Genomic DNA, 23,327 nt, shown 5'->3' with positions numbered 1-23,327 from the left:
TTAATTGTTTCTGCGTCACTGAATAAAAACATGCAGTATAAATAAAATTGTATAAGTTATGGTAGCTTAGAAAGAAATGTACCAGTTTATTTTTGAAACAAAGTGGCCTGATTTCTTTAAAAGTTTGTAATAATAATGTAGTAACGCAATTTTATTTTAATGCTTTTATTGCTTCTTTTTTTTTTTTACGCGTGATTAACACACACACACATTGTGGAATTATGACCCTCAACCCGTCCTGTAGTTTGGGAAATCTGGAGGTTATGCATTAGTAGCGTTGAGGATAGTTGCAGAAACAAACCAGTGTCCAATCTGCCCCAAACTTCAGATCAGTGGGGGAGTCTTCAGCAGTAAAGCATTTTAAGTGCAATCATCTTAAACCCCGCATTTTGAAAACTTGTACATTGTCCATTGTGTAACAGCATTTTAACAGTACTTTAATTAAACTAAGACTGTTTTCCTTTAACTTCCAATTACTAATTAATTACCAAAAAAGCTCCCCTGAAGACACACGCAGCAGTTTTATTGGATGTAATGTGTGAAAACTCTAAACTAAACATGCTTTAATCATAGGAAATTGGTGAGCTAACAGGCTTGAGTACACTTGGTTCTGTAGATAGGAAAGATTTATGAAAAAATAATGCTAAAATATACATATTTGTACAAGTGAATTAATACAAAAACAAATATTTAGACAACCTCTGGGAAAAAAAAACCTCTGACCTAAAGTTTGTCAGCCTCATTTGACAAATGAGCTATATTAGTTCTACCGGAGAAATTTAAGAATAAATCTAAAATTAATCAAGGTGTCGTTTGGCCATACAGCTATCAGAAACGTCAGAAAAAATATTCCTTTTGACAGCTGGTGAAAATCCCCAATGTGAGATCAATAATTTAGGTCTGGCTTGTGACATTCAGCCCCTGGAGAGAATAGAAGTGTCGTCAATTTACCTTCGACGTACACAAAACTGGTGAGGACCTGCCAACTCATGACTTCTTTCTGCCATGTCGCACAGAGCAGAGTGCACAGGTGGAGGAAGAGTTCAGGAAATACCTCCGAAATCAGTCAAAGTGGCACACTGCTAAAAAATACTCCTTTAGAGTCATCAGACCTATCAGACCGTCTCTTCTGGAAGGCAGCATTTACACAGTTTAGTGCTTGATCTGAAACCATAGCGTCGCCAAAAGCATGCTTGAGAGATTGCCAGAACAGATTTCCTATAAACTCTTGTGCAATTTTTTTGGGGGGCTGCCACCTTTTCCCGATCACATGCAGATACACATCCTCATAAAACATTCAATTTCATCTTTAGATGCTGACATTTAAAAAAAAAAAGTGTTGCAAAACCACAAACTTGCCAATTACAACAATGGCCATTTGTATGTCAATTACTCACCCTTTGTTGAATTTGTACAGAAAACTTAGTTGTTTCTTTCTTTATTTGGCATGCTTTTGGTAAACGAAGAATTCAAAAACAAAAAGAATATTTAAGAATTGAAGTCTTACACAACCACATTTAACAAAAGCAAATATCATATTGCCTTTTACAAGCCTCATGCAGAATAATCCAAGTCTCATTTATCCAGTTGTACTGTATGCTCGATACTTCCCAAAAAGAAAATGCAGAACTTAACTCAAATTGAAACCTATCTTTGCTCCCTTCAAAGCCAAACTCTGTTAACAGAAAGTCATTTTACTTCACTGAACACTGAAGCTGCTGGTCTACCGCTGCCTCTGTCAGTTAGTTTGTTTGTGTTTTTGTGTAACTGCGGTGACTCCAAACGAACCCTTTACAACACTTAAGTCACATAATAAGTGTTATAGTTTAGTTCTCCGTCATAAAGTATGAGATTTGGATTATACAGCAAAACTAGCACAAAACATCCATTTACATACTAACACAAAGTTTGTAAATGGATGTTTTGTGCTAGTTTTGCTCTCGTGAGTTCACTGTGGAATCAAGAGAAAAACAAAGTTCGATTCACAAATTCAGCGTAACACTGGGTGAGTAATTGATACACATTGATATACATATGGGGGTTGAAGTATGCCTTAAATAGTATCACATCGGGAGATATCTGTGGTGTAACAGTTAGTATATGTGGGTCTTGAGGCTTGAAAACCTCAAACATCTGCAATTCTTGCACTGTCCATAGCTATGCTAGTGTTTGACTTCTGAGATCTAATCTGGGAAAACACACCATGGAGCTGGAGTGGAGAACATAATTGAGCTGGACATAGTGTATCTGCTGGGTTTGGGTGCCAACGTCTGGGTCTCCCGCAAGCAAATCTCTCCAGCTGGCAACAGGGCTACCATCTGTTTGAATAGCGCAAGGAATGCATGCAACCATCCAATGTGATGTTAACATATTTCTGGACAAATTTCACCTAAAAAGACACAAATGGTTTTACTCAGAGATGTAAACAAGAGCGCGGGGTTGTTTCTATGGACTTGAGCTGTCTTAACAAAAGCATTTGAGCGGCTGATTTCCCCTTTGTCCTCTTATCTAGCTCCCCAATAGTGACACATTCTGCATGGTTAAGTAGGAACATCCATAGCGGTCTTTCACTCCCCATTTCACGCTGTAATAAAACGCAGCAGTTGTTACTCTGGGGGACCCTGAAAGGCATTCTGTGGGGCCGATGAGAGAGTCAGGCTGAATGGCGGCCAATGCCACAGCCCATCTTCACTTTGTCATGGCTGGGACGAGGCAGAGGGAGGTGGAGGGAGTGAAGAGGGGAAAGATGGGGGAGGAGAGGGAAGGGAGAGAGGTTGGGGGTGTTGTGCATAAAAGTGCCTTTCTCCGTCATTGGAGCGTGGTTATCTCCACCCAATGCAAAAATGCTAACTATGAGGAAAGTGCATAAATAAAATGTCATGCGAGGGTTTTGTTTTAGTTAATGAAGCATGAACAGCTACCAGTGGAGATTGCCCCTGGCTTAACAATACACAGTGTATACAAAATAAAAGATGGGTAATAATTCATACTGATGCAGATGACATTTTCCATTTTGCCAGAACATATTTGTACAGTCACAGGGAGATGAGACAGCTATGACTGATCCTGTTATTTTGTAAATGAAATTCAGCAGGCGCAAAACCATGCACCAATACATGTGGGCACCTGTGCTTCCCAGGCATCTAAAATATGGACTTCACCACTAGGCTTGGGCAGTATCTATTTTTTCATACTATCATACCCTCCTGGAATTTCACCGCGGTATATGGTATATGACCGTGTCAGTGTGCAGCGCCAACTTCCCCGGTCCCTCCAAACAGCGAGTTTGCTATGTTCTGCAGGCAGTGAAAATGATCTTTTGATAATTATATTGACTCAATACTACCTTTTACTACAGTTTCAGTGTTTTCATCTGTCACAGACACAATGCAAATTTCCTTTCCTGTGTCTGTTTCAAAATAAAAGACAACGTTTCTGTGGACAGAATCCCCTGAGTTGTTGACGTAAGGCATTTTACTGTGAAACATTTTCAGCACCATGTTGTTGATGATGTAGTAGCTTGCACAGCTTCATAAATGAGCGGCGTATGTGTTTATAATTGTGGAAATACAGTAGTTATAACAGTAGGCAGTGTTGCTCAGCCGTAACCCCCAAGGTTTGTGACGCATAGTGCATGCAAAACATCCTCAATATAGACTCTCCAGTATGAAGTTAATAGAAAGAAGAGGTCCATGTTTTTTTAAATTGCACTGTTGGGATCTCTTAATACCCTGGTTATACAGTTATACCGCCCATACCTATTTTCCAGTATGTTTTCCCTCTGTTGTCCGAGCCAAATGTATTGATCCCACCTCTGCCAGTCAGCATGAAGCTCGAGTGGTGCCAACATATATTTACAAGGTGCCTTTGTGGCCCCCCGGGATGGAGCAGCAGCTGTCTGCTTCTCTGAGAGCCTCAGATATGGAGAAATCTCTGTTGTTGATCACACACGTTGTAAATCTCGCCTCCAATCTTATTGAGTTATGGCTATTTTCTGCTGCCCCGGCGCTTTTCACACTCTTGTTGACCGGACTCAATTATTCCAGCAGCTCTCAGCCCTCTGCTCATATCTATCGACCCATCCAGTCACCGCGCTCTGCTCTCCCCTCTATTGAAACAGGCACTTACTCCACGTATTCACTCACTTCTCACTCTTTTTCACTTTTATTTGGCTGTCTGTCATCTCCCCTCGACTTCCCCAGTTTCTTCTTATCTGCCTTTCATTCTCCCGCACTCTCAGACCACGTCCGCTGTAATCCAGATGAATTTTAAAACTCATCTTTTCTCTCTGTTCTGACCTTCCATCTGCACTAAGCCGACGAGATCATGCTCAAAAAAATGGATGTTTTCCAAAACTCCCTCCAAAGTAGATAAATTTGAAAACACCAGGCTCACGTTGCAGTGCGGACAAAGACTGAGCTTTTTTATCATGTGATATATCTTTCACAAACATGGCCAATGCACTTTCTCTTGCCAGCAATGTTATAAGGCCATGTTTTTGTGTTTTCCGAGGACATAGCCAACCACGTAACACAGGTGATGTCACTGACACATGTTTTGTATCTGTTGCAAGACAACTGTGCAATACAAAAAAGCGATTTAATTTAATATGTCAGTCACAGATTGCAGATAATACATGGACATTTTGAAGCCTGGATTTGAGTTTATCATTTTATGCAATCTTGGCGCAACCCAAAATGGAGGAAAGGTTGGGGCTGAGTTTGGGATGCAAGCAACAGTACCACTAAGGCTAACTACAAGCATGCAGTTGGACACCAAATATCTTTAACATTTTTATCAAGAGACTCTTTACTGATGGTGGCTGGGAGAGTTTTGTAACCCTTTGAAGTGCCAGTTACCTAACGCTGTCTATGCAGAAAGCACTGCATGCCCAAAATAAGCACAACTATTGTAGTTAGCCTTGAACAGCACAAAGACTTTAAAACAAACTCGTTTTATAAAGTGCCTAACTTTTATACTGCATTTTTCATTAAAAACAGAACTGAATTATTGGTAAATTTCCTTAATTGTATTGGGAGTTTGGGCACTCTGAAGCCCATTTCACATATGCATTGCAAACCTGAAATTATCAAATCAGATCGCAAGATTATTTTTGAACTTCTACAGTTGAGAAATAGGAGAGATGACAAGAGTCTGGAACTTCGGTTGGTAAGGACAAAAGCCGAAATCAAGAGACAAATTCAAGTCAGAGCAAGAGACTCTGTTGTTATAATCAAATTATGAACCGACTATGTGACCACGGCATAATCTGCATCATGTCCTGTGTCCTGCATGCTCTACCCAGGTTCCTTTCCTAACCTAAAACAAACAGAGTGTTTCCACTAGGTGAAAACACTTCTGACCTCTTGTTGTGGGCGACATGTGTGAAAGGGCAACTCCAGACAATGTGTCCCACTGATGCACCTTTTCCAATAACATGGAACCGGTTCTGTTCTAGTCCCTGCACCTAATTTTGAACCATTCAGAGCATTTCGGCAAAATTTAGATGGTTAAGAACCTAAAGAATTGGTTCTCAGCAGGAAACAAAAAATATCTGGTTTTCTTTGACCTGAAGTGCGAACTGTGACGACATTAGGGGGCATGCCATATTCTACAGGTTGGAAAAAGAGGACTGAGAAGTCAGAAATCAACAGACAAAAAAGAGCTTACAGTGTTCTCATTAATAGTTAATTAGTAAAAACAAATATCCTTAATAACCAAAACAAAAGTTTGCAGGTAATGAATGTAATTCACTATTTTACGACTACTGTTTACTTCTATTATGCATTATACAACACCCTTGGTATGTTACATCCCCGATTACAACGGTTCTGTGCAAAACTGGTGGAAACGTGGGCTGGTGTGCAAGACAGCAACAAAGATCCAAGAATCCTGAACAGAACTAATTCAAGAACAAGGGCTATAGAGGTGTTTCAGGGTTAAAAGGAAGTCAGAATTGACCAAACTAAGCTTTGAGGTAGGGCTGCAACTACCAGCACTTAGCTAACTTATCAATTAATCATTTTATTTATAAAATGTCAAAAAAATATTGAAAAACTGCCTATTATATTTTCCCAGAGACCAAGGGGAACATTTCAAATCACTTGCTTTATCTGACCAATCTACCAAGAAACAACCAGGCGATACAGTACCTTCAAGCTCATTTCTCTCCAAATTGTGGTGATGGTCATCATTTCATTACTTCAAAACCATCATTTAACATAGCAGATGAGGAAAAGACGTTATTTTTTTTTTGTTTTTCATTAATTTTGGCCAGAAAAACAATCTCAAAACAACAAAATGGAGAAAAAAATTAAGAAATATAAACAGTATTTTCAAATTCATCCACATTATAGTGGACATGGCTCCATGCTGCTTGTCTGTCTGTCACTTGTTCTCCTCGGCTTCTCTGTTCTCTATGGACAGCCACAATGAGGGCCATTACTCTTGATGATTTTCCCTTTTTCTCCTCCATTCTCATTCATGGCACAGGCTCTGTTTCAAGCAGCCTTTCAGAATTCAAATTCAGCTTTATTTCCATCCAGTATTTACTTTTAAGGGCAAACAAGGACTAGCAAGCCTAAAATCTTTGTAGTCGCCTTTCACATGATGCCCACCGAGCCTATGATTCCAGGTTAACCAGACTGAAACATATTTCATCAAGCGCTGGAGCTGTGATCTTAACAAGTGTAAAATCATATGCTGGCGAGGCTTTCCAATATGTCTCTGACGTCCCATTAAGTTCCAAAGTACTGTAAAAATATGAGGAATAAATCAGGAAAAAGATATCCCCGTCCTGAGCCGTTATAAAAACTAGTCACGCCATTTCTTCAGCCTTATGCGACCTTATAGTGTGTTAAGTTCATGAGATATCGGGTATTTAATTTCTGTGCTGCTGTAAATCAGCACGTGTGTGTTGAGCAGACAGTGGGGTGGATCAGGTTGATCAAAAAGATTAACGGCGTGCTGACTTAAGATGTGAGTCTGCAACTCTATACGCAGCGAGCTCACACGGGTGCTGATAAATACGGAATGAGGTTTTCCATTGAGCAGAAGGTTGCTTATCTAAATGCCACAATTTAATTTAGGAATCGCATTAGAGCTGTTGGAGTAATTCCCAGTCAATGTCGATGTTTCATTTGCAACTTAAACCAACATAAAAAGCTGTGTGTGTCAATGAAAGTGCATCTTAAATATTCATACAAAGTTTTGGTCTGATATTTCAGGGGGTGCACAGATACAATTAAACCGCAGTGGTTGCTGTGGGGTTTTCTGTTCTGCAATTACATAAGCCTCTGCAAACGAACAGGAAACCCACATGGCTCACAGTGTATTCAGAGTGAGAGAAGACAACAATTACAGCATGCTCGTGCTCCTGAGCTTCATTTGCTCCCTCTGCTTAAGTGTTGGAGGTATGTGATGCCTGTGTGGGATGCCAGGTAATCTACTATGTGTGTGGAGCAAATTGGTGTCTGCTCTCGTTTGTCTCCCTAAAGGTGTCCGGTGTCCAAACTGCATGGAAATTCAGCATTAGGTGCAGGAGATGCCTATCATTCCTGTATTTGTTTATCACATCTGTCAGAGCTGGTTTACGAAAGGAAAAGTTATCTGTTAGCAATATCCTGCAGCACATGAGAAATAAAGAGAATGTCAACGTGGTTTTGAGCATTTTTGCGAGAAATTATCTAAAAATGGAATAAGATACATGGCTGCCAGCAACAGTAGCCTACTGACAACATTTTGACAACAGGATACTTTGCCGATTTTCAATCAGCTTTTTACCATGATGATGTGAGTATGTGTAAACTGTGGTAAACTTCCCTCCATCTTATTCCCAGATCTCTCTGCTTATCTCCAGGCTGTTGCTGGAAGCATTCTGCATTTTCGTGCACATGCTACACAAACACAAATAGTATAGAAGCGGATGAAGAGAGTCCAGCCCTTCTCTCTTTCAAACTCAGACCAAACTCACATCAAACTGTGAAACTAGGCAGCGCTGACTGAATATAAACCAAGATTCTGTTACTGTATTGCCTATTTCTCACCTAAAATGTCTTCAGAAACATATTTTAGTGCACTTTTTGGCTGTAATATGAGATGTCATGCTGTTCCCTGTATTGTGAAAACAAAAGCTGAAAATACTGTGATCAAACAGTAAAACTAAACAGTTTCGGTCAAACATGAACCAAGATTCTGTTATTACGTTGCTTATTTCTCACCTAAAACGTTTTCTGAAACATAGATTAGCTTATTGTTAACTGTAATTCTAGGTCATCTGTTACCAGCCAGGCACCATATTGTTTCCTGTGTCGAGAAGGACCAAGCTGCATTACATCACCCACCAGTGCAAGCCTTTATGTTCTGAATTTCATTTGTACTGGAAAGTCCGAATTTCAGACCTCCCAGATGGAAATTTAAGATTGAACACCCCCTGAAGTCAGATTTCCAACCCCAACTGTAAAATCCACTATGGCTGCTCCTCACATCAACGTTAGTGAGAGCTGTCGGAATATACTGTTTTTTGGCACTTCTGTCTTGCATGTGTCTCACTGAAAATAGTCACGTACACGGTCCTGTCCAGCGTCTTTCTGTAGACGTGTTGCTGAAGTGTTTGTATGTACGAAATACTGCACAAGACATCGTTATCAACTTGTATTGCTAACTGTGGCTAACCTTGTGTCAACAGATAGTGCTTTTAACATCTTGGTTTTCCGCCTTGTACTGAAACACAATCAAGTCATTTATTGGTCCATTGCGGTGCAGTGCATTCTGGTAGTTGTAGGTTTTCTGTTTTCTCTTGTCATGTTGGACCAGTTTCAAAAGTATTTGTGTCTACTGCATAGACATCCCAGTTTGATAAAAATATCATCTTTCCAGCAGTGAAATACTCCTTTAATTACAAGTAATACAAGAACAGTTGTGATAACAACGCCAATTAGGTCAGACGAGGATTGATATAGACTTTTACACTCTTACACGAGTAATGACACATTTTCCAAATCTCCAAGTGTTTTACAGCCCTCAGAGGGACGAATTCTGTGGACGTTGCCAGCGTCATAATTCCTTCATATTTACAACCAACTAAAACACTGTAGTGTTCCAGCTCCAGTGGGGTTGAACTGAAACGTATATGGTTCAAGACTTTCTGTATTGTTTTTCAAAACTGGGCTCGGAGACGGTGAGTAACCTAGCAGGTGGTGTCACAGACATTCTTTGAGCATCACTTTAATTATTAATTTAAATGCAGTTGAGGGTGCAGACAACAAAGAGCTGAAAAGGAATAGCTTGGCAGAAAGTGAGAAGAAAAAGAGGAGGAGCAGGAGGGGCAGTGCATGAATTATACATTTACCCCACAATCAGAGATGCCTGCCTTATTTATGAGCAAAAAAAACCCACACAGCTTAGCCAGAATTGTGCTTTGTCTGCTGTGGAATGCAATAGCAGTTCGCTTAATACTTAATGACTCTGAAGTTTCACCCAGACACCCCCCATACACACACACACACACACACACCCTCCTCTGAGAGGCCTCCTCTTACAGGTCCTCTGCCATCTCATGTTGTTATGTTCTGCAGCGACAAGAGTCAAACTTACAGTGGCTGAAACGAGAGCCTCAGTTATCACCTACCTCTGGGCTCAGTTTACATTTCATGACAATTAGACTCAACAGGATGTATCCATCATGTGGGGTCAGATTGGTGATAAAGGAGGCCTTTCTCTGTGTGACGTGGCATGGGAAAGCCAAACCCTCTCCGCTGTTCTCTGACATAAACCCCATGTCCGATCTGCCCCGCAGATGATTTACTGTATTTACTCCCACACAGCCACGATGAATAACGTCACGGTGACAGATGCATAGGAGCGGAGTTGAAAATGCGATCAAATGATAAAACACTTCCTCAGGGCCAAAGCCATTTATTCAAACTGTCTATGCGGTTGATTTACAGTGACGATAATGAACTCGCAGAAGATGAAAAACGAATTTCTGTCACTGCAGTTTGAGGAGATAGTAAACAAGATAAAAACACGTCAACCCTTGCTGGTTTGTTCCTATAGTGCCAACTCAAGCTGTCTCAATCCCAAATGAAATGAGACCTTTAGATTCTGTCTCAATGTAGGCCAACAACATGTAAAACACGACGCGTCATTGAGGGGAGTAAAGCCGCCCTAATCCCATGCGGCAGTCACATTCCACCACTATCTCCACTTGTTTATTTGAGACTCAGAAACACTTGAAATTCACTAATCCTACTTGCCCTCTCCAGCCTTCTCCAGTGGCTCCTAACACCAGCTTATTGAGAAATAATGTGCCGTCCAATAACAGTGAGAAAATGTATTCTATGCGCCCGGTGCGATGATTGATTTCTCTTTTATATGTATTTCAAAACCTGAGAACAAAGACTTTACAAAGAGGGGGCAAACCTGAACAAGCTGAGTGGGATGACTTTTGGATTTATACTAAAAACAAACAAAAGAAAAGAAGGCGGTTTTCTTTATCGCTGACAAATATACAGTCTGGAAATCTTCAGTAAAAAATTACTCTGCTGAAGTAGTCACATCCAGGGCAGAGGTTAAGAGAGCTGTCCATCACCAAGTCTTTGACACACATTCTGGTTTCCCATCGTCCCGAAACTGTCACACACAATCTGCAGGATTTATCAGCGGGTTGCAGCAGCTTTGAGTGTAGCTGGAATAAATTGATAAGCCCACATCTACTAAGTACATCAGCTTTAAGATTCTTAAGTTCTAATCTTCTCATCGTCGATGTGACCGTTTGCACGATTAGTTCTGTAACGATATATTAACATGGACCATAAACAAAGCAGAATGACTCCCTTGCGTTCTCAACACGTGAGCTCGGGGAGGGAAAAGACATCATGAAAGGTGCACTGTAATGTATGATATTCAGCCAGTCCCTCCTCAGAAAGAGAATAAACACTTGGATGACAGCAGATTGTCTCAGTGTGACTGGTCATTATTGCTAAAAGAGGATTTCACAGCAGCTTTGATTACATTAATCCTTCAAGGGAATGAAATCCCTTCAGACGGGGAGAACATGTGAAATCAGGCTGATCTGTGAAAGGTTGATTATCTCAGAAAAATAAATAGCGACTATTTAAAAAAGGCCCCTATTCTCTGTGGTAGGGCTGGGTGCTAAAACCATAATTATCTCAGTATCATTTTCCTTGATAGAGATATAGAGAAATTTTCGATAAATTAATTAAACCAGCCATACGCCTATAGAGGGGATTGGTAATGCATCTTAAACGCCAGTTACAACCAACCAGTATAACCAGTATAAGAAGACAGAGAGGCAGCCGTAGAAGAAGAGAACAGCCACTAGTGTGTACAACAACTTTTTAACATTATTAGAACATTAAATGTGCATCGAGTTAATTTTAGTATGATTATTTTGACCATGGATAACGTTACTTCATGATAGAGTTTGCCTCATAAGGTTAGCTACGGTAGCTGTTAAGTTTGCTCATCTAATGCAGTATTTTAGCAAGTTAACAAGACTGACTAGCCCCTAATTTCTACTATGATATGACATAACACGACTAAAGGTAATGTGAATGAATACATTAACACATCTGTAAATATGATTTCTGTCTTGGTCGCGTCAGGTAGATTTTCATGGCTACTTCACGACGTCATCAAAGTCAGTTTTTTTTTTGTTATTGTTTTGTTTAAGAAATGGCAGAAATGATAAATTGTGGGTGTACTACTTATAATACTGATTATTCTGATACTAAAACACTTTCAAAATGTTTAAAACCGCCTGTACAGAGTTTGACATGTTGCTCGCCAGAATTAACGTTTTTTTCATCTCTTTATAATTTGATTTATTAACGTTATTTTGATAAAATTGTTTTGAATCAACCTTAGATTTCGCAAATGTTTGTCAAATTCTGACAATAAATAACAGTGTAAACCACATTATGACAGTATGGTTTCTTCAACTTTCACTTAGGAGCAAAAATCAGCCGTTTAACTTCATAGAAATAATGATTTGACTTTCTTGGTAGATACTTATTGATATTGACCAATATGAATACAATTTTATATTGTGATAACGTTTTAAGCCGCGTTGCCCAGCCTTACTCTGTGGGATCAATAAAAACACAGGTTGGTATCAGAGAGTGTATTTCTTGGTGGAGGATTACCTCGAGCACTCATCACTCAGATATTGAGCAGACAGGCTCACAGAGAGCAGATTTAGATGTGAGTTTTCACTGCTGAGGAAGTCTAAACTGCAGTTCCACTGCCTCCTCGCCTCCTCTCCTGTGGCCACATCTTTAGTTTTCTGCTGTGGGGGGTTTTCATTCTCTGCCACCCACCATGTGAATAATGAGCTCCACAGATAGCAGCCAATGAAGCGACCCCCCCTTCAGCCAATGAAACTTAACAACCATGTCCAGATCAGGTCCTTCCTGCTGGGACTGACCAGCCCTGCTTCACACTCCTCCGCCACCCACCCACACACACACACTCACACACACACTGCCTCAAACTAGATAAAACACAAGAAGAAAGGTTTTCGAGAAAGTACAGCGTTGGCTCTTTTCATAAACTCAATGGAATTATTTCACACACACACACACACACACATATATATATATATGTATATGTATATATGTATATATATATATATATATATATATATATATATATATATATATATATGAATTTAGAAAATCAATTACGCCAAACTGGCAACTGTTTTTTTGGGATTTTCCACTCTGCTAAGCAGCTCCACTGACAGCCAATCCAGACACACTGCCCATTTGACACATTGATTTCTGGTCCAGCTTGCTTTGAGGTGTTGGTGCTGGTAATGTGGCTAACACAGGGAGGTGAGACAAGCGTCTGGCCTCAGCATGACCAAAAGGTGCTTTGAAGTCCTTCTAAGCATCTAACAAACCCAGCCCTGCCCGGCTGTAAACCCACCAACTAGCACCCACTTTATCACATCTTTTCAAAATATACTACCTACCGCCAAAGAAAAGATGACCACACAAAAGACTTGTAAATTGCAGTGACACACTTGAAACGCCTCTAACAAAAGTGATCATTCCTGAAAGTTATTTTTTAATTAAGATTCATGTAAAGAGTTCAAGAATGAGGCAGTGCTTTTGAGTTAAATTCATAGCTTCAACTGACCCGGAAAAAAGAACAACTGATGGGAAGTTTGACCACTTTATTTTGGCGTGAGAAAATGTGGGGTTTGGTAGCAGGTGGGGGTTGACAAGAAAGACACTTTTGAATGAGACATAGTCGCATTCCAGTGATTGTTATTCAGGCTCTAAAGCATCCGACACGTGAAGACGAGGGCGCATGTAATCCAAAAGAGTAAACACTTCTTATTCTTGTGTTGGCATGTGCAGCTCAGGGTGTGATTGGTATAAAAAGAGCCACCTGGGATATGTGTGACATCTATGAAAGACATGCACGACTCATTGACGTCAAATGGCAGCCACACAATGATGCTTTCTAAAGGTTTCCCCCTTAAGAAACTCTCGATAAATAAAAAGGCAGGGATGTAGAGAAAAGCAAAGTCAACATCTGCCTGCTAAAAGATGTTTTATTACAGACTTGTGTTTTAGTTCTCTCCAGCTCAATTATCACCACTCAATCTAATTCATTGAGAGATCAGTCTCCACGGAGGAAAAAGTACACTGATTTTAAAAAATGTTCAGGATATTCGGCGTGTTTACAAGAAAAATATGACACTTCTCTTCCTCAGGAGTTATAAGTGGTGGCCACGTTCCAATGACTCACCGCAGGCCAACTTATCCAGGCGTAATGCACATGTCCTTTCTTCTCTTCCTTCCCTGAGAGAAGTTTGAGTAATGAAGCGCACCGCTTTGTTGTAGAGCGGCATTTAGCTGCCTTAAGTCAATCCTAGCATTTGATTTGGAGCCTGGATCACACCCATGGGGGAAAAGCAAACCCCACTAATATCAGCCTGAATGTGGAAAGCTTCTTGGCTGCTTCTGCACACTCTCCCATGCGCACGCACATAATCTATTTTCTTTGCACCAGCAGGAAAAGAGAACACCCTAGAGTTTTGCAAACTTTCAAGGAACACGTCCAAACTTCTCAAGTTGTGGAGCTGCAACAGTAGGGAGACAAAATGACAATAGCTCATTGAAAACGCCCGCTGTGTGTTCTCCCTGCTGAATGGAGTTTGTCTGCTGGTCCAGTGTTATGGCATGATAATGACTCCCCAGCTCTCCAAATGCCACCTCGCTCCGCTCTGGAGAGAGGGGCAAGCAGGTTAATTACCATGACAATGGGGACACTGAGAGCGGGGCGGACGCTGGACACTGCATACGAGATGACCGGGATGACTTTGTCTTCACAAATGGAAGCGGGAGGCTTTGATTTCCTAAAATGCAGACAGATGGACGGGGTCACAGCATCTTTGTCTGAATTATTAGGCAGCCCTTCCTCGCATTTTCCTCCCAGGCAGGGAGCTCCCTGACGCTCTTTGACAGAGCTCTGGGTGGACAGGCCTTCTGCCCTAACGCACTCCCCGGGAGCCACCGCCTTTGTCTCTCTGTTTGACCGCGCGCTGTTCATGAAGTGAAGAGGCTAATCAGCGGCTGTAGAGCTATTCACAGGGACCCACTGTACAGCATGGGCCCATTTGGTACAATTGTTAGAGTGGCCACAATAGCTCTGTGTTTTGACACACTACACACAGGGCCCTGAGTGTGCACTCCACTCATTGATGTGGAAGTGTGGTGGTGTTTGCGACCAAAATATTGACTTCTGGCCGCAAATTAAACTTCAGCACCGTGCCCTGGCCTGCATCCTGAATGGCTGAACCTAAAACCTAGGATACAATTAAATTAATTAAATTCAGAGAGCCCTTGAAACGATTTTGGCGAGTGGCAGAGCACCACATTTGTGCAGCAGTAACACAAGCATATCATTATTTTTAAGGGCTTACATCAAATCCAGCCTCATTTATTTACAGCCCACCAGTAGGATAAAGAAGTGCTAACTGACATGCTTGTTATAGCGCAGAGAACAAGAAGTTCATTAAAGAGTTTGGACATTTGCAGCAGAGTTTCAGCAATGTTAGCTTGTTGATTATGAAAACAGTATGCTGTGCTTGGACTCACAGCCAGCGAAAGGCTTTTTCAAACATAAAACTCTGCTGAATGACTGGGGACTGATGAGTGCCAAGAGACAATTCTGGCCATCACAGTGGAAAGGAAAGAAACAAGTATCACGGCATGATGGTGAAAACAAAGCAGGGTTGCCTTCTTAAGTGTCGAAACATAAACTTGTCAGAAAATGTTTAAAACAATATATATGACATATTCTTCATCACAGATTTAGTTTTAGAGACAAAATTGAGTCGACTGGGCTTCATTTTGAGATTCTTAAATTACCACATGGTCTTCAACTTTATCATTAGAAGTAATGCGATATAACAACAACAATTAACTCACAGATCAGATCAGACAGGTTAAATAATGATGTAAACATCTGCTGAGGAGTTTAAAGAAGGCAACCTATACATTTGCAGATGTAGTAGGAAACAGAGAACAATAGCCCTGCTGTATCCCAGGCAAATGCAAATTGCCAAGGAAACAATTTGAAATTCAAAAGAGGAATTTAGAAATCAAACACAATGGGTCATTTTGTAAGGCAGTTGATACCAGACACTGATTGTGATTAATACGAACACCGAATGTGAGGCAGCGTTAAGTAAGCCTTAGAAAAAAAATCTGCATTTTGCTGAATTTCCAATTAATCACAATCAATGCACAACTGTGTGATTTGCCCAAATCACAGCGTGCATTCCTCTATAAGTACATCAAGGTCTGTGAAAAACAAATACACAAAAGTGCTGCCTTCAAATTCACATACTAACATAATATTTATGCTAAGTGTGATATAGAATTGAGTATGTAGTCCATTAACATAGCATAGTGTATGGATTTGTGGTTCTGTAATTTATTGTGTGTAGTGTGCAAGTTTGAAATGTAATCAAGAATTTCTTATGAGATATGAGCTTACTGGACATAGTCAGCAGCCCCACAATGCACTGCATCTCCTCACACTGCACAATGGCAGACATTTTGAGCCAGCTAAAAGCTGTTAAACTAATACTTCACCTGCAAACCATTTCCATATTGTTTACTCGAAGTTTTTGCTTGAATTCATGAAGAAAACTTTATTTTTCTCTTGTGCCTCCTCAGTGAAAGAAGAATCCAAAAGAGGCGAACATTTGTCATTGATTAAAGTAAACGGGTACTTTGTGTAACAACAACAAAACTTTGTCAAAACATCTATTTATGAACTCAAAACAACTCCAGCAGTATAATTCAAGTTTCATTTATCCAGTCGTATATTTAGTACTTCCCACACACATGCATTTCGCTAAACATTACAATATTAAACACTTACAAGCGGCTCGCCCTTACCATACTTGAGCATGTGTGTGCCTGCGTGCGTGCGTGTGTGTGTGTCTGCGTGCGTATGAGCTCCGCTTAAGCAGAGTTAAAAAAAACGCATGTGCATGCCCAGGTGCACTAGTCTTAAATCATAATATTTGGCAAAAACACATGTGTTTGGGAAGTACTGAGCATGCAACTGGATAAATGAGACTTGGATTATACTGCAGGAGTTGCGTGAGAGTTTGTAAACAGATCTTTTGATACAGTTTTGCTTTTGTTAAGGAGGACTCCCTTTAGTTTCAATTAATGAATAATATTACCCTTTCTTTTATATACAAATGGTCATTTTGCAAGTGAAGAATTCCTTTAATAAGTCACTCTATTTGTAATATTTTTCCTAATTTTTCAGAAGAGAAATTAATCATTTAGATTGCAAATATGTGATCTTTATTATTAGCATTTTTTTTTTTTAAATAATCCCTGTTTGGAAATTTGCTGCAATGTTTTTGGAGATGTGAAAGCCACTGTCCCGGGACATGTTCAATCTCATAATGTTTTACACTGTTTTGCTGCGGTTTCTAGATTGAACGACGCGATTCTTTGAAACGGTGTGCAATGCTGTGCAACAGGCTTTGAGGTATGTTTTCTCCCATTTGGTGGGCGTGTCAGAAGTGGTCCCCAATCAAATAAATGCCGGGTAGATCTTTACTTATTGCACTTACATGTTAAGTTTACATTTCTACACTGCCTTTGGTATTGTAAACATATGTTTTGCATGCCAAAGAAGAAGTCCTTTGAATTGAATTACACCCCACTGTTATTACAGGCGATGCGCCAGCGTAACACAACAGAGTGTTCAACCCATCATAGTTTCTGTTTAAATAAACATTTTGCTAAGTTTTGTCGAGGCTGAACGCAGCTCAGGTCAGACCGATCATCAGTTATGTGATGCAGTCCTGCTGAATCAAGCTTCAGCTGAACAGTCTTTTGGTAATGGCATACTTCATCTTTCATTTAGTAGGCAGCATGCAGTACATGCAGATTAAGTACGTAGGCGGTACATTCGTATGCGATATCGAACACAACCAAGAACTACATCTAATTTGTCATCACAACCACAAAGACACATTTCCTGTATTTCCTTTGGACAATGTACATGTGTTATCTATGTCCTACTTTGAGTCCTTATGGGCAAACAGCACTGAATCCTGGTTTCACGGTCTGTGTGTGAGGAGATGAGAGCCCCAGAAAGCCACAGAGAGCATTGTTCACATTTCTACTTGGACCAGGCTCTGCTTGCGTATCATGCTCCTTATTTCAGCTCCATAGTGTTCTCTGTCTACAGTCTATACGGCACATCCCCGAGAGCCTTGTCAACAGCTCGGGGAGAGTCTGATAGAATATGTCAGCGCCATCTTTTCAGAGGAGCTGTCAGCACCAGCTTTGTATCAACCTTCTTTGGGACAGGGCACGAAACACAAACAAGCCCTGCGGAAGGTGTAATGCATCCTTACCCAAATTCCAAAAACAGGAGTAGGAAAAACAATCACGGTTTGCCTTCATAATTCGACACGCTTATTATCCTTTAAAATTGTATTTAATTATATCTCATTTACAGCAGCATCAGTAAAAGCATGCAGTAAGGACCAGCTGAAAAGAAAAGAGTTTTCCTCGTGATAGTCTGTGTCAACAGCTCTCCAAGTGATTCCTGCAGGCATGATAAAACTAGTCCTGTCGTGACTCGCGCACTTTATGTTGTATTATCCTCTGATAATGAGGCATGTATGTATGTGGCATGTGCCTCATTCATGAAGGAAGGGAAACCACACTACCTTGGAGCACTGCTTGTGATTCTGGCACCAAACCAAGGATCCGTTATTCTGTAAAAGAGGAGGAAAAATATCATCAGTCATCAGAGAAATACAGTTTCAATTAGCATTCATCAGCTGAACATGCAGCTTTGACCCTCTCCTATCAAAATACAGCTTGATACCCCTTCCCTTAAGTCAAGGCCTTTTTCAGTAACAATAATGCGAACATTTGCAAGAGTCAGCTTTGCGTGCTGATTGCATGTAACATTAGCAGGAAAGAGGGGTCGCCGGCACCAGGGCCGGGGCAAACCTCTGGTCAGTTTCAGCAGAGCGTGGTGACCTCAGCTTTTCTGAGGGGCCCGTTTGATCTCTCAACAGACGTCCCCAAGGTCACTGAGGCAAGAACTGATGTCAGCACTCCTGTGCAGACTGCAGATACTGCCAATTTCCTCTAATTGCCGTGGAAGTGCCACCTTCTGCGCTCCAGCAAGGCAAACATTTGGTCCTAATAGTGCTGCGTATTTATAAATGGTCTACGTGTAAATATGGGGAGTTGTCGAGTGAAGGACCAGTGGGGGTAAATGGCCTGTGCAAGTGGTCATTTCCTGAATTCCATTAGGGCAAAGGAATTATGCTGTCATTCTCTGCAAACATAATTGTGCTCGGATGGCGAGTGCAAGGCGAGTGTGTCGAAATAAATGACCAGTTGGTCAACATGAAAGAGATGTTTGGAAGTGATGAGTATCAGAAAATGTGTGATTGAGACTGACGTTAAAAACCCTGAAACAACAGTTCCTTTGGCCACCTTTTGCACTTCTGGATAAGTGATAAAAATGCAAATATTCTCAACGGAGGCTCAAAATTCATTTGAGTCAATGACCTGAATCTGAGCTTCACTTTTGGATGTTCCCTTCGCTTCTGTATGAAAGCAACTGTAGCAGTTGGATACAGCAGAACTTTAGGGGTCTGCAGGCAAAAAGTCTGCTTCAGTTCAATGTCAAGTTCAAAGCCTTTTCCCACAATGTAATCCAGAAGAAATTTCCCATGAGACCTTAGGAGAGAACTTATCATTAAAGGGTTTAATTTGACATCCAGTACCAGTAAGTGCTGTGCTTTTAGTGTCAAGGATAATGGTCAAATGGCTTCAAAGGAATCCATGATTGTATGGTCATGTCTTGGGAGAATCTCCTCAACAAAAACCTGCAGATAAGGATGAAAAATATATGAGTGTGAGCGCCAAGGAGACTAGGAGGGGTTGTTTCATTTTGTTACCAAAGTCAAGTGGGCATGAGGGCTTAGTTGTAGGGCTGTGCCTTGAATTTTGGAGATTCGAATCACCAGTCAGAGACGCGTCAGTGAGCTGAGTTTACTCCAAGTCGAGCAGTCATTTTGTTTTGGGTTTTGTGTGCAATGTACTTCTAGGGATGTTTTGGTCCCTAGATTTTGGAGTGGAGTGAGCGCTCTTGACTTTCACACTATTCTTTGGTACAGGCTGCTGCAGAGATGCAGGCATCGATACAGAGGGGGAGAGCTCTGCATGACGAGGCTCTGAGAAAACATTATCTTCTCTTTTTTGCTGCAAAGTGGTGAATTTGCAGCTCACAGCAAGTTAGTGTCAGCAAAAATGCTTTTGTACACTGCTGATCCACTGTTAGTGCCGTTAGCTCGTTTACTAGGCTATATTACATGAATGCCGCAGTCACACCGAATGTCCTGTTGAATCTTTATTTTGGAAAAAAAAAAGGAATTGAAAATGAGTATTAAATGGCCAAATCTGATTAGACTGGCATAATTCTGAGTTGGGTACAGCCCTACTAACTTGTGTGAGGAGTTTAGAGTGCATCAGCAAGTTTGCTGTGCAGAACACCTTCACTCTGCTTGAATGTTGATTAAAATGTGAATTATTCCTCACTGCAGTATTGCATGATTAAAATCCTTTTGGGCTTCTCTAATTTATAAAAAATTATTAATCCAACCTAGTCAAAGGCCCCGTTGGTGACACACCATAAATAAAAACCTTGACATTTACACTGGCAGCCAGCGCCTTGGGATAATTTATACAGATTGTCACAACTCTAGACCATGTTCTAAATCATCAATCCTGTTTTTGACACCTTTCTTCGCCCATCTATCAATGGCGACAGGGCCCGATCCACAGAGGAGCTAATTTTGCTGTGTGACAGCATCCTCGTAGCAGAGACGCTCAGCAGGATGTTGCCCCAGCTGTCCAGGCCTGACCCCTCCATGTCAGGGACCAACAGGGGAATAATTATAGGTCAGGACTTCATCCCTCTGACTCACCATGACATTCCTCTGCAGTCTGAACATTATGCAGTGCTGAGGACTGTCAAGGACTCCGGTGAATGAATGCTTTCCAGATATCCTCCTGTGTGACTGGGGTCGAGGAGAGGAGACTAGACAGTGGTATATGAATGTGTGGCTGAGGTGAACTCTCTGCTTTGTTAGTGACACCGGTGGAGTCATGTAAACAGGGGATTTATCACTGAGATACATTATGGCTGTTGTCAGCTGAGAAGACGGAGCAGGTGGCCAGGGGCGTGTTGTATTGTCTAGACAACTGAGAAGAACACGGACAAAAAGTCCTTTTATCTCTGAGGAGAGCATTTCACCTTTTGAAAGTGGAAATCTTTTGTTTCCAACGAGCCTGTGATTCAGATTAAATGGAGCTCAGATTACACAGTTTGAATTGCATCTAATCTTTCCTGTGTGTTTTAAAGGAACAGTTCACCTCTAAAAGCAAACATGCATATTTGCCTCTCAACTATAGTGCTATTTTGCAGTCTAAATTGTTCTGGTGTGAGTTGCAGAGTGTTGGAGAAATCAGCCATAGCAATGTCTGTCTTTTTCCAAATTGAGTGGAATTACATGGCACTTGAGTTGCAATTACATATGAGAAACTACACAGCAATGTCTCTTTCACTAAATCATGATAATCAAGACTCAAGATAATCCACAGACCTTGTCGTGAGCAGATTCATGTGAACCAAATTTTCTTTATAACTATCAATACCCATAAACCAAATCACCACGCAGAAGGAGGTGTGAATCTAGTCAATGTGGCTGGTGCACCTGACAGCAAAAGATGTAAACATTAATGGCTTCCTCCTCAGCTGAGCTGTCGTATTAGTTAACGCAGGTGAGCTAGCAATATTAAGCTGTTAGTTAGAACAACAAGCTTCCCGTCCATGAGTAGATGCAAGCATCCTTCTGAAAATGTTCCTACATAAAGGGCTGAAGTCCTACTGCTCACAACAAGGTCTGCTGATTACCTTGAATAACCAGGTTATGATTTCTGGAAAGAGACATTGCTGTTGAGTTTTTTAAATGTCGTTATTTGGTGGTCTGAGCACCACAATCTGACTGCCATCTAGTTCAACTGTATTTGAGAAAAGACAGACATCTCTACGGCCGATATCTCCAACACTCTGCAACTCACACCAAAACAATATAGACTGATAAACAGCGCAACAAGTAAGTGAAAAAAAACGATTTTGATTTTGGGGTGAACCGTCCCTTTAAACTACCAGGGGGGGAAAAACTGCAGAGACCTTGTACATTTCTGGCCAAGTTAACAGGAGACGGGACTTCAAAGGGCAGCCTGGTGTCTCTGTGTGTCCTTTGACTGCCGAGGGGTCCTCAAACAACACCAAAATAACTGATCCTTCAGGGCACACATGCAGCACTAAAATAAAGGGCCTCAAGATTTAGGCTTTGACTTGAGTGGGTGTGAGGGCTGTGGTCACTCCGCTCATCAATTATTCACTTATATATGAATTATTTGACACGGCTGTAAAAGTGAGCTAATGTGTCCCGCGCTCATCCAATGTTAACATAAAAGGGTGTTACAGAAATCTCAAACAACACTGGTGTGGAGTTGTCCCCACTTAGGAATGAAGGCTGTTTGTCAAATGAGGTAGCTCAGGGTGTAGCAGCACTCGGGCGCAGATTTACAGACAGGACTGTCATGGTTTAAAAGCATTTACAGAGAGGTGAGGCCAAGCTGCATAGACCTCTATTCATCCACTGTCTTCACTAATGAAAAACTCCACACATGAGACGAGCACTGGCTGAGGTTTGATTCCACCGCAGGTTATTTAATATCAAAGGCGAAAACAAGGGGACACGGAAAAACTACTTTCCAATGTTTTTTCTTCCCTTCGCTTAGAACACAAATCTCTCAAGTGAGATGCTTAGACTTTACTGCGCAGCACATTAGAAATGAATGACTGGATTTAAAATGTTTTTATTGCTTTGAATGTAATAACAAGACCGCATGGACACACCTTGTTTTTGGCTTCACAGTCTCCCACATAAATAATCCACTACAAGGCTGATGCTTTCAGAATACATTATTGCACGGAGCTCCCAGCTCGCTCTTAATATTTTAAAGTGTCCGAGGCTAATATTTACGGTTGGGTGTTCCCCTCTGTCTATTGTACTAGGGTGACAAGTTCCCCAAATGTGGAGTAAAATGTCAATAAATCTGTATTTGGAAACACGATTACATCAATAAATCTACAGTTGCTATAAATCTGACAACCAATGGACGACCCATGGGTTTCCTAATTCTGCAACTCCATGCTTGTTTCCATTTCTCCCGAATTCATAATTGCGACAATTAAAACAAAAGTGTCTGATTTGTCCTCCCGATTCAGCCACATAAAAAGGAAAGACGTGTGGGTGTTCGTAACATCTGCAAGTGCTAAATTCTCCGCGCGTCGTTCCAGTATTTCACAGAATGATCACATTAAAGCTGATATGAAAAACAGAGTTTTAAATTCCAGCTGCGAAACGTGTTAAGAGGACAAATTGTCTCTTGTACCATGACCAAAATAAGTAGTGGTCCATATAGATTACAAGATATTGAGTAGACACAGTAAAATATTAAGAAACAGTAGGCAAAAGTCACCGCTTTGACATGCAGCCCAGGCATTTCATTTCCATTAAAATGGAAAGTGTTGTGTGTCTTGGTTTTCCTATCGGGTATTAAATGACCCCTGAAGGATGTCCGAGTTGAATTAAGAGGTCTGTCGTCTCAATCACTGGAGTGGAGCTCCAAGCTGCTGCCTGTCGGCCC

The 23,327-nt window shown here is 41.0% G+C and overlaps 1 protein-coding gene across 1 annotated transcript in view; it reads right to left on the bottom strand.

Moving 5' to 3' along the window:
* The window catches only part of anos1 (anosmin 1), a 58,581-nt gene that overhangs the window by 33,199 nt on the left and 2,055 nt on the right, over positions 1-23,327 (bottom strand). The window contains exon 2 of the mRNA XM_042494621.2: positions 18,251-18,298. Within this exon, the coding sequence (XP_042350555.1) occupies positions 18,251-18,298 (48 nt within the window). The remainder of the gene's footprint in view (positions 1-18,250; positions 18,299-23,327) is intronic.

The sequence above is a fragment of the Plectropomus leopardus genome, chromosome 10 (assembly GCF_026936395.1).
Source record: "Plectropomus leopardus strain MGB_pleo_1.0 chromosome 10, ASM2693639v1, whole genome shotgun sequence".
NCBI classification, from domain to species: Eukaryota; Metazoa; Chordata; class Actinopteri; order Perciformes; family Serranidae; genus Plectropomus; species Plectropomus leopardus.
The sequence above is the reverse complement of the archived record's forward strand: the minus strand, read 5'-3'. Positions and strand labels throughout refer to the sequence as shown.